Consider the following 12780-nt stretch of genomic DNA (forward strand, 5'->3'; position numbering starts at 1 on the left):
AGAATATCCGTATTGAAATTAGATTCAGGTTTGGATAAGCTTCTCAGTTGTACAGCTCCCGGAGTCGAGTTCTTCATCTGAAGACCTGTGACAGCCGACGTCCAGTGGCAGACCCGCATCCATCAAAACTACTGTTCCGCACGGGGACAACAGGAGGCACACGGTCCGTCCCAGTTCTGAAATCTAGCTGAGCACAGATTGACCGTTCCCAGATTGGCACTCAGGCCTGGGAATAACTCCCCATCGTTCTTGGTGCCTTTTTCTGGACTCTTGGATCAACTTTGAGACGTCCTCTTTTTTTTTTTTTTTTTAAGATTTTATTTGTGTAATTGAAAGAGAGAGCACCTAAGCATGAGCAGGGGGAGGAGGAGGGGCAGACAGAGGAGGAAAGGGAGAAGCAGACCCCACACCGAGCTGGGAGCCAGATGTGGGGCTCAGTCTGGAGCCCAGGACTCTGGGATCTTGACCTGAGCCAGAGGCAGCTGCTTGACTTACTGAGCCACCCCGGTGCCCCATGAGAACTCCTTCCTTTACAGGAAAGGCAGCCTGTGAGGTCAGCCAGGGGCCCTCGCAGCCGGCTCACGGGAAGGCCTCTTTTCATCTCACGCTGTCTCAGTCACTCACTCTCAACTAGTGCTGTTTCTTGAACATAATTCTCTACTATCTTGGTGGTTCTTCTGCGACTCTTCCTGGGTTTTGCTCCCTTGTCTTCCCTTTAAATACTGGTGTTTCTTTGGAACACTCTTCTTCATCCTCTGTTTTCCCTTCATACACTGCCCCTGGATGATCCCGTTGACTTCAGCGATTCACTTAGAATTCGGATGCTGATGGTTCCCGAATTCCTGCTCTGAAGCAGGCAGACTCCTCAACTCACAGATGAAGCAGCCTTGTTTGGAGGTTGAAGCTCGAGACCCCTAATGGCTCTTTGACACTGCCCAGTCTCCTCCTTCCCACGTGTATTTCTCAAGTCCATACCCTGTGTCTGACCCCACTGTCTCTGCTTTAGGGTAGACACTTGCCATGTCTTGCCTGCGTCAGTGAAAGCCTTCTCCGACTTGATTCTCTACCTCAGTTTCATCCCCGTCCAGAGCATTCTCTTCAGTCTTCTTTCTCTTCATTCACACTGAAGCCGGACGGCCTTTTCAGACCGCAAACCTAGTGAACTACTCTCTTTCTCTGAAATCCATTCATGACTTTCAAGACAAAAGTCAAGCTCCTCAGCGTGACCACAGCGTCCTTCGTGCTCTGGCCTATATCTTCATTCTCCTATCTGGCTACTTCTTTCCTGTCAGGAATATCTGTGCTGTCACAAGCCTCCTCACCGTTAATTATGGTGCTCCCACGGCCTACACTGCCGTTTCTCTTCTCCTTGATATACTTCAAGGCTCATTCAGCTCGGGTATCACTTGATCGCTATCAAGTAAAACTCCCTCCTCCTACCAGATCTCCTTTTTACCTAGTGCTTGTCTCTCTCAGAGCTCTTCCCAGTCCTTCTGTTGTCTGTTTTCCCCGAGACCTAGAGCATCTTCAGGGTTCACTAAGGAAATCACCTGGGAAAAGGTTTACCACAGAACTATTTCATTAGTAAGTTGATTGATTCATTCTTTAATATTTAGGTTCTTCAAGTCCATTTTTTATGTCATCTATTCGTGGCACAATCATTGAAAACACGTCTTCAGCTGGAACATTGACACAAATTCCTTTTTTCCCCAAATATGAAGTGGAACTTGATTCTCCTAGAAAAGTCATCCCGTACCCTGGAAAGGAACACATCGAACGTGTTTTGGAAGAATATTCACATCAAGTCAAAGATCTGCAAAGAAGACTGAATGAAGTGAGTTGCGTTCTTTCTTCTCTTCTAGTACTTTATGCCCTTTGGGCATGACAATGAGGCAGGTGCCTTGGAACAGAACCTGAACCTACTAAAAGAAACACTTAAGGATAGATTTATTGGTGAAACTTATTAATTTGGCTTATGCCTTCTATTTCAGTATTAAGAATTGAACACGTGAATTTTATATGCCTAATTTTCTTTTGTTAATAGAATGCCTTGGTTTCATGGCTAATTTTAAATTTGACTAGTTCAAAATATTATAATTAATGATGTTTATCTGTAATTAAATAATTGGTTCAGCCTGCTGCCCTGCTATCATGTTACCTTGTTTTCCTTTTTTTAAAAATGTTTTAAGATTATTTCTTTATTTAAGAGAGAGTGTGCAAGCTTGGGGGAGGGGAGAGAGAGAGGCACACTCCTTGCCCAGCAGGAAGCCTGACATGGTGACATGAATTCGATCCCAGGACCCCTCAAATCATGACCTGAGCTGAAGACAGATACTTAACTGAGCCACCCAGGCACCCCGATACCTTGTTTTTCTTTACAAAGCAGTTGTGGGGATAGGTTTTTAGATATATATGTGTACATAATAGCTAAATAATATATAAAAGCTATTTGCTAAATTTTTTTTATATTTGCTAAAAATTTTTAAGTGGACCTTATGTAGAACGAAGCCAGCTTTAGGCAGATTTACAGTTGTAAACTGGGTCCCAGGAGTCTGTGGTCTAAAAGTGAAACTTACCATTGTACTCAAAGCCTTTCATGATATAACCCCTCTCTGTACATTGTAGCCTCATCTACTACCTCTTCCCCAAATGCACCCTCCATTGCAACAGTGTTAAGCCATTTGGTCTTTCCTGGAGGTAGCATGCTTTTCTAGGGCTTCATGCTTTTGCCCAGGCCATTTCTTCTTTACCATGTGTGCCTGGCAAATTCTTATTATCCATCAAGACTCAGCTCAAGCATTTGCTTCTCCGAGTCCTTTGCTCTAAACAGCATTAGGAATGTTCTCCTCTGCACAGCTGTCGCCCTGTGTGCACGTCTGCTGCAGTATTTAAGTCATGTCACGGTATTCATTCGTTAACAAATTGTTCTCCCTCATTCAGACTGCGTAAGCACACTCAGGGGAAAAACTACAACTTTATTAGGTGCTGAAATCATGTACTATTGTGTTATGTGCAGCAATACAGAGATGAGTAAGGTAGGACTCATAAGGGGTTCGTAGACTTGAAGAGGATCTGGCATATAAACAGTGCTAATTCCTCATGGTAAGTGCACTCATAAAGGGGGAGGATGGGTGGGTGGACAGATGGATGAAGCAGAGACACCAGTGAGGGAAAGAAACGGTGTCTTAATTCCTCTGGCAGAGAATCTGACACGTGATTGGCTCCCAGTAAATATGTGTTAATCTCTAATAAATGACAGGGCTGTTTGGAGACTGGTAATATTTAGCACGAACCTCCTATGCAACAGGTGTGCTGGGTGCTGGATGTATGAAGATGGAAAAGATGTGGCCGTGTCTGCGTACACATGTACGGTCCGTGGCTGAGATAGTTAAATCGACGATGGGAGTAACAGTGAGATCTGTGCTGCAGTAGGGGAGGCAGTGACGCTAGAGCCAGTTGCTGCTGATGCTCCTTTTCGTATTTCACTTTTTAGCGACACTTCACAGGGGTGATTTCCGCTGCCTCTTGAACCACTCTTTTCTCATGGAGACACTCTTGATTTTCCTTGAGCTTATTTATTTGCCTTCAGTTTCTTGTTCCAACAAAACTATCTGAAAACACTCAACAGTGATCCCATGGCTTCTGTTCCCATCTATATGCCAGTACATGCTCAGCTTATGTTTCTAGTACGGACCTCTCCCCGTAGCTCTGCGCCGGTTAGTATATCCATGTACCTACTTGACATTTCTACTTGAAACTGTTCTGAGGCTCTGTCAACTTCGGCTTCCTAGTGGGATACATGAACTTCCCCCAAACTCACTCTTCTCCCACTGTCCCTTCCAACTATATGTGTGCCACCTTTACATAGTGGTACGAGACAAAACCTCGTTTATTCTCTCTCTCTCCCTTTCTTCTTTCTTTCTTCCTTCCTTTCTTTCTTTTTCTTTCTTTCTTTCCTTCTTTCTCCTTCCTTCCTTCCTTTTTTTTTATTAAATTTTTTTATTTTTTTATAAACATATAATGTATTTTTATCCCCAGGGGTACAGGTCTGTGAATCGCCAGGTTACACACTTCACAGCACTCACCATAGCACATACCCTCCCCAATGTCCATAACCCCACCCCCCTCTCCCAACCCCCCTCCCCCCAGCAACCCTCAGTTTGTTTTGTGAGATTAAGAGTCACTTATGGTTTGTCTCCCTCCAGATCCCATCTTGTTTCATTTATTCTTTTCCTACCCCCCAAACCCCCCACGTTGCATCTCCACTTCCTCATATCAGGGAGATCATATGATAGTTGTCTTTCTCCGAATGACTTATTTTGCTAAGCATAATACCCTCTAGTTCCATCCACGTCGTCGCAAATGGCAAGATTTCATTTCTTCTGATGGCTGCATAGTATTCCATTGTATATATACCATATCTTCTTTATCCATTCCTCTGTTGATGGACATCTAGGTTCTTTCCATAGTTTGGCTATTGTGGACATTGCTGCTATAAACATTCGGGTGCACGTGCCCCTTTGGATCACTACGTTTGTATCTTTAGGGTAAATACCCAGTAGTGCGATTGCTGGGTCATAGGGTAGTTCTATTTTCAACTTTTTGAGGAACCTCCATGCTGTTTTCCAGAGTGGTTGCAACAGCTTGCATTCCCACCAACAGTGTAGGAGGGTTCCCCTTTCTCCGCATCCTTGCCAGCATCTGTCATTTCCTGACTTGTTAATTTTAGCCATTCTGACTGGTGTGAGGTGGTATCTCATTGTGGTTTTGATTTGTATTTCCCTGATGCCGAGTGGTGTGGAGCACTTTTTCATGTGTCTGTTGGCCATCTGGATGTCTTCTTTGCAGAAATGTCTGTTCATGTCTTCTGCCCATTTCTTGATTGGATTATTTGTTCTTTGGGTGCTGAGTTTGCTAAGCTCTTTATAGATTTTGGATACTAGCCCTTTATCTGATATGTCTTTTGCAAATATCTTCTCCCATTCTGTCAGTTGTCTTTTGGTTTTGTTAACTGTTTCCTTTGCTGTACAAAAGCTTTTGATCTTGATGAAATCCCAATAATTCATTTTTGACCTTGCTTCCCTTGCCTTTGGCGATGTTCACAGGAAGAAGTTGCTACGGCTGGGGTCAAAGAGGTTGCTGCCTGTGTTCTCCTCACGATTTTGATGGATTCCTTTCTCACATTGAGGTCCTTCATCCATTTTGAGTCTATTTTCGTGTGTGGTGTAAGGAAATGGTCCAATTTCATTTTTCTACATGTGGCTGTCCAATTTTACCAACACCATTTATTGAACAGACTGTCTTTTTTCCGTTGGACATTCTTTCCTGCTTTGTCAAAGATTAGTTGACCATAGAGTTGAGGGTCTATTTCTGAGCTCTCTATTCTGTTCCATTGATCTATGTGTCTGTTTTTGTGCCAGTACCATGCTGTCTTGATGATGACAGCTTTGTAATAGAGCTTGAGGTCCGGAATTGTGATGCCACCAACTTTGGCTTTCTTTTTCAATATTCCTCTGGCTATTCGAGGTCTTTTCTGGTTCCATATAAATTTTAGGATTATTTGTTCCATTTCTTTGAAAAAAATGGATGGGATTTTGATAGGGATTGCGTTAAATGTGTAGATTTCTTTAGGTAGCATAGACATTTTCACAATATTTATTCTTCCAATCCAGGAGCACGGAACATTTTTCCATTTCCTTGTGTCTTCCTCAATTTCTTTCATGAGTACTTTATAGTTTTCTGAGTACAGATTCTTTGCCTCTTTGGTTAGGTTTATTCCGAGGTATCTTATGGTTTTGGGTGCAACTGTAAATAGGATTGACTTCCTAATTTCTCTTTCTTCCGTCTTGTTGTTGGTGTAGAGAAATGCAACTGATTTCAGTGCATTTATTTTATATCCTGATACTTTACTGAATTCCTGTACAAGTTCTAGCAGTTTTGGAGTGGAGCCTTTTGGGTTTTCCACATATAGTATCATATCATCTGCAAAAAGTGATAGTTTGACTTCTTTGCCGATTTGGATGCCTTTAATTTCTTTTTGTTGTCTGATTGCTGAAGCTAGGACTTCTAGTACTATGTTGAATAGCAGTGGTGATAATGGACATCCCTGCCGTGTTCCTGACCTTAGCGGAAAAGCTTTCAGTTTTTCTCCATTGAGAATGATATTTGCGGTGGGTTTTTCATAGATGCCTTTGATGATATTGAGGTATGTACCCTCCATCCCTACATTTTGCAGGTTTTGATCAGGAAAGGATGCTGTACTTTGTCAAATGCTTTTTCAGCATCTATTGAGAGTATCATATGGTTCTTGTTCTTTCTTTTATTAATGTGTTGTATCACATTGATTGATTTGCGGTTGTTGAACCAACCTTGCAGCCCTGGAATAAATCCCACTTGGTCGTGGTGAATAATCTTTTTAATGTACTGTTGGATCCTATTGGCTAGTATTTTGGTGAGAATTTTTGCATCTGTGTTCATCAAGGATATTGGTCTGTAGTTCTCTTTTTTGATGGGATCCTTGTCTGGTTTTGGGATCAAGGTGATGCTGGCCTCAAAATGTGTTTGGAAGTTTTCCTTCCATTTCTATTCTTTGGAACAGTTTCAGGAGAATAGGTATTAATTCTTCTTTAAATGTTTGGTAGAATTCCCCCGGGAAGCCGTCTGGCCTGGGCTTTTGTTTGTTTGGAGATTTTTGATGACTGTTTCAATGTCCTTACTGGTTATAGGTCTGTTCAGGTTTTCTATTTCTTCCTGGTTCAGTTGTGATAGTTTATATGTCGCCAGGAATGCATCCATTTCTTCCAGATTGTCAAATTTGTTGCCATAGAGTTGTTCATAATGTGTTCTTATAATTGTTTGTATTTCTTTGGTGTTGGTTGTGATCTCTCCTCTTTCATTCATGATTTTATTTATTTGGGTCCTTTCTCTTTTCTTTTTGTTAAGTCTGGCCAGGGGTTTATCAATCTTATTAATTCTTTCAAAGAACCAGCTCCTACTTTCATTGATTTGTTCTGTTGTTTTTTTGGTTTCTATTTCATTGATTTCTGCTCTGATCTTTATTATTTCTCTTCTCCTGCTGGGTTTAGGCTTTCTTTGTTGTTCTTTCTCTAGCTCCTTTACGTGTAGGGTTAGGTTGTGTATTTGAGACCTTTCTTGTTTCTTGAGAAAGGCTTGTACCGCTATATATTTTCCTCACAGGACTGCCTTTGCTGTGTCACACAGATTTTGAACAGTTGTGTTTTCATTATCATTTGTTTCCATGAATTTTTTCAATTCTTCCTTAATTTCTTGGTTGACCCATTCATTCTTTAGAAGGATGCTGTTTAGTCTCCATGTATTTGGGTTCTTTCCAAATTTCCTCTTATGATTGAGTTCTAGCTTCAGAGCATTGTGGTCTGAAAATATGCAGGGAATGATCCCAATCTTTTGATACTGGTTGAGACCTGATTTATGACCCAGGATATGATCTATTCTGGAGAATGTTCCATGGGCACTAGAGAAGAATGTGTATTCTGTTGCTTTGGGATGAAATGTTCTGTATATATCTGTAATGTCCATCTGGTCCAGTGTGTCATGTAAGGCCTTTATTTCCTTGTTGATCTTTTGCTTGGATGATCTGTCCATTTCAGTGAGGGGAGTGTTGAAGTCCCCTACTATTATTGCATTATTGTCGATGTATTTCTTTGATTTTGTCATTAATTGGTTTATATAGTTGGCTGCTCCCATGTTAGGGGCATAAATACTTAAAATTGTTAGATCTTCTTGTTAGACCCCTTGAGATGATATAGTGTCCTTCCTCATCACTTGTTACAGTCTTTGGCTTAAAGTCTAATTGATCTGATATAAGGATTGCCACCCCAGCCTTCTTCTGATGTCCATTAGCATGGTAAATTGTTTTCCACCCCCTCACTTTAAATCTGGAGGTGTCTTTGGGTCTAAAATGAGTTTCTTGTAGGCAGCATATTGATGGGTTTTGTTTTTTTATCCATTCTGATACCCTATGTCTTTTGATTGGGGCATTTAGCCCATTAACATTCAGGGTAACTATTGAGAGATATGAGTTTAGTGCCATTGTATTGCCAGTAAGGTGACTGTTACTATGTATTGTCTCTGTGCCTTTCTGATCTACTACTTTTAGGGTCTCTCTTTGCTAAGAGGACCCCTTTCAATATTTCCTGTAGAGCTGGTTTGGTGTTTGCAAATTCTTACAGTTTTTGTACGTCCTGGAAGCTTTTAATCTCTCCTTCTATTTTCAATGATAGCTTAGCTGGATATAGTATTCTTGGCTGCATGTTTTTCTCATTTACTGCTCTGAATATGCCATCCCATTCCTTTCTGGTCTGCCAGGTCTCTGTGGATAAGTCTGCTGCCAATCTAATATTTTTACCATTGTATGTTACAGACTTCTTTTCCCAGGCTGCTTTCAGGATTTTCTCTTTGTTGCTTAGACTTGTAAATTTTACCATTAGGTGACAGGGTGTGGACCTATTCTTTTTGATTTTGAGGGGGGTTCTCTGCACCTCCTGGATTTTTGATGCTTGTTCCCTTTGCCATATTAGGGAAATTCTCTCCAATAATTCTCTCCAATATACCTTCTGCTCCCCTCTCTCTTTCTTCTTCTGCTGGAATCCCAGTTATTCTAATGTTGTTTCGTCTTATGGTGTCACTTACCTCTCGAATTCTCCCCTCGTGGTCCAGTATTTGTTTGTCTCTCTTTTGCTCAGCTTCTTTATTCTCTGTCATTTGGTCTACTATATCACTAATTCTTTCTTCTGCCTCATTTATCCTAGCAGTGAGAGCCTCCATTTTTGATTGCACCTAATTAATAGCTTTTTTGATTTCAACTTGTATAGATTTTAGTTCTTTTATTTCTCCAGAAAGGGCTTTTATCTCTCCAGATAGGGTTTCTCTAATATCTTCTATGCCTTTTTTGAGCCCAGCTAGACCCTTGAGAATCATCATTCTGAACTCTAGATCTGACGTATTACCAATGTCTGTATTGATTAGGTCCCTAGCCTTCAGTATTGCCTCTTGTTCTTTTTTTTGTGGTAAGTTTTTCCGCCTTGTCATTTTGTCCAGATAAGAATATATGAAGGAGCAAATAAAATATTAAAAGGGTGGCAAAGACCCTAGGAAAATGTGCTTTAGCCAAATCAGAAGAGACCCCAAATCATTGGGGGAAAAAGGGGATTAAAAAAAAAAGTTCAGTGGGGCGCCTGGGTGGCTCAGTGGGTTAAGCCGCTGCCTTTGGCTCAGGTCATGATCTCAGGGTCCTGGGATCGAGTCCCACATCGGACTCTGCTCAGCAGGGAGCCTGCTGCGCTCTCTCTCTCTCTGCCTGCCTCTCTATCTACTTGTGATCTCTCTCTGTCAAATAAATAAATTTTTAAAAATCTTAAAAAAAAAGTGAAAAAAAATTTAAAAAAAAGAAAACAAAAAATATAAAAAAGAAAAAATATATATACTAGACTGGTGACTAGAACAGGGTCACCCACTTAATTTTGGGAGTATTTTGGTCTCTTAGAAGAAACTACCTCCCAAAATTTTAAAGAATGAAATACATATATAAGGGTAAACACAATGAAGGGATGGAATATGCCTGTAAAGATGAAAAAAAAATTTTTTTTTAATTTCTAAAAAAGGAGTTTATAAGGTAAGTTGGTTGGGAGAATAAAGAAAAAGAAAGTGGAGAGATTTTGCTCGGCTGGAGACTAGAACAAGCCTGGAGCTAGATTTAGGGCATATTTTGATCTATTAGAAGAAGTTGTACCCCAAATTTTTTAGAAGAAAAAACCCTATGTGTATACAAAAAATAAAGTTAGATACAATGAAGGATAAAATATGACAATAATAATGAAGGTTCAAAAAAGATTATTATTATTATTTTTAATGAAAGGTATTGTTAAGATAAACTAGTTAAGAAACGTTAAAAGAAGAAAAGGTAAAAGTTAAAAAAAATTTAGAAGAAGAAAAAAAATTAAATTAAAAAAAATTAAATTAACTGCAAGACTAAGGAATCATGGGGAGAAAGCCATGAACTCCATGCTTTGCTTTCTCCTTCTATGGGATTCTGCTGTTCTCCTTGGTAGGTGAACTTGGTCCTGGCTGGGTTTCTTGTTGATCTTCTGGGGGAGGGGCCTGTCGTAGTGACTCTCAAGTGTCTTTGCCCCAGGCGGAGTCGCACCGCCCTTACCAGGGGCCGGGCTGAGTAATCCGCTCGGGTTTGCTTTCGGGAGCTTTTGTTCCCTGAGCGCTTTCCGTAGAGTCCGGAGGACGGGAAGGAAGATGGCGGCCGCCCAGTCTCCGGCCCAGAGGAGCCGAGAGCTCGGGGCCCCACTCCTCAGTGCGCCCTCAGAGAACAGTGCCCAATTACTCCCGTCACCCTGGCCTCCGGCCGCGCTCCGAGCTGACCGAGCCTGCGAGCGGTTCAAGGTAACCCCGAGCTGAGAGTCACTCCTCGGCTCCGTCTCTGTAGCCGGCTTCCCCGTTCTAATACCTGCGAGCTCTGCGACACTCAGACACCCCGATCCTTCTGTGACCCTGCGGGACCTGAGGCCACGCTGACCCCGCGTGGGCTTCACCCCGGTTAAGCCTCTGGAGCGATGTCCCTCAGCGGAACAGACTTTTAAAAGTCCTGATGTTGTGCTCCGTGGCTCCGCCGCTTGCCGGGAGCCGGCCCCTCCCCCCGCGGTCTATCTTCCCGTCGCTTTGGATTCACTTCTCCGCCAGTCCTACCTTTCAGAATGTGGTCACTTTCTGTTTCTAGAATTGTTGCTGTTCTTCTCTTCAGTCTCCTATTGGATTTGTAGATGTTAGCAATGGATTGATAAGCTATCTAGCTGATCTCCTGCTACCTGATGTCGTCTCAGCTGCTACTTCTCCGCCATCTTGACTCCTCCCCCTCCTCCTTCCTTCCTTTTAAAGAGAGGGAGAGAGAGAGAGAATCTTAAGCAGCTTCTATGATCGAGAGCCCAACATGGGGCTTGATCTCATAACCCTGATATTATGAGCTGAGCCAAAGTCAAGAGTCAGATGCTAAACTGACTGAGCGACCCAGATCCCCCAAACCTCATTTATTCTTTTTTTTTAATTAACATATAATGTATTATTTGTTTCAGGGTTACAGGTCTATGATTCATCAGTCATACACAATTCACAGCTCTCACCGTAGCACATACCCTCCATAGTGTCCATCACCCAGCCACTCCATCCCTCCCCCCCACCCCCCAGCAATCCTGTTTGTTTCCTGAGATTAAGAGTCTCTTATGGTTTGTCTCCCTTTCTGGTTTCATCTTGTTTCATTTTTCCCTGTGATCCCTTCCCCTGTGATCTTCTGTCTTGTTTCTCAAATTCCTCATATTAGTGAGATCACTGATAATTGTCTTTCTCTGACTGACTTATTTCACTCAGCATAATACCCACTAGTTCCATCCACATTGTTGCAAATGGCAAGATTTCAGCGTTTTTTGATGGCTGCATAGTATTCCATTTTGTGTGTGTGTTTGTGTGTGTGTGTGTGTGTATGTATACACACCACATCTTCTTTATCCATTCATCTGTTGATGGACATTTAGACTCTTTCCATAGTTTGGCTCTTAGGGACACTGCTGCTATGAACATTTGGGTGCACGTGCCCCTTCAGATCTATATTTGTAAATACCCAGTAGTGCAATTGCTGGGTCATAGGGTAGCTCTATTTTCAACTTTATGAGGAACCTCCATGCTGTTTTTCAGAATGGCTGCACCAGTTTGCATTCCCACCAACAGTGTAGGAGGGTTCCCCTTTCTCCACATCCTCTCCAACATCTGTCATTTCCTGACTTGTTAATTTTAGTCATTCTGACTGGTTTTCATTTGTATTTCATTTCATTTGTATTGTATTTTCCTTTGCATAGTGATGTTGAGCATTGTTTCATGTGTCTTCTTTGCAGAAATGTCTGTTCATGTCCTCTGCCCATTTCTTGATTGGATTATTTGTTCTTTGGGTGTAGAATTTGATAAGTTCTTTATAGATTTTGGATACTAGCTCTTTATGAGATATGTCATTTGCAAACATCTCCCATTCTGTCAGTTTGTATTTTGGTTTTGTTGACTGTTTCCTTTGCTGTGCAAAAGCTTGTGATCTTGATGAAGTCCCAATAGTTCATTTTTGCCCTTGCTTCCCTTGCCTTTGGCAAAGTTTCTAGGAAGGAGTTGCTGTGGCTGAGATCGAAGAGGTTGCTGCCTGTGTTCTGTTTGCGGATTTTGGTGGATTCCTGTCTCACATTGAGGTCTTTCAAGGATTTTTAGTCTGTTTTTGTGTGTGGTGTAAGGAAATGGTCAATTTTCCCAACACCATTTGTTGAAGAGACTTTTTTCCATTGGATTATTCTTTTCTGCTTTGTCAAAGATTAGTTGACCATAAAGTTGAGGGTCTATTTCTGGGCTCTCTATTCTGTTCCACTGATCTATGTGTCTGTTTTTGTGCCAGTACCATGCTGTCTTGATGATGACAGCTTTGTAATAGAGCTTGAAGTCCGGAATTGTGATGCCACCAACTTTGGCTTTCTTTTTCAGTATTCCTCTGGCTATTCGAGGTCTTTTCTGGTTCCATATAAATTTTAGGATTATTTGATCCATTTCTTTGAAAAAAATTGATGATATTTTGATAGGGATTGCATTAAATGTGTAGATTTCTTTAGGTAGCATAGACATTTTCACAATATTTGTTCTTCCAATCCATAAGCATGGAACGTTTTTCCATTTCTTTGTGCTTCCTCAGTTGCTTTCATGAGTACTTTA

At 41.5% G+C, this 12780-nt stretch overlaps 1 protein-coding gene across 2 annotated transcripts in view; it reads left to right on the plus strand.

Moving 5' to 3' along the window:
* The first annotated feature begins 1622 nt into the window (after nt 1-1622).
* CCDC158 (coiled-coil domain containing 158) overlaps nt 1623-12780 on the plus strand; it is an 82167-nt gene continuing 71009 nt past the window's right edge. For both annotated transcript variants that reach the window (XM_032836710.1, XM_032836780.1), the window contains exon 1: nt 1623-1834. In XM_032836710.1, coding sequence (XP_032692601.1) covers nt 1637-1834 — 198 coding nt within the window. In that variant the 5' untranslated portion in view covers nt 1623-1636. The remainder of the gene's footprint in view (nt 1835-12780) is intronic.

This window comes from Lontra canadensis, unplaced genomic scaffold (genome assembly GCF_010015895.1).
Source record: "Lontra canadensis isolate GAN:19392208 unplaced genomic scaffold, GSC_riverotter_1.0 scaffold1, whole genome shotgun sequence".
Taxonomy (NCBI): domain Eukaryota; kingdom Metazoa; phylum Chordata; class Mammalia; order Carnivora; family Mustelidae; genus Lontra; species Lontra canadensis.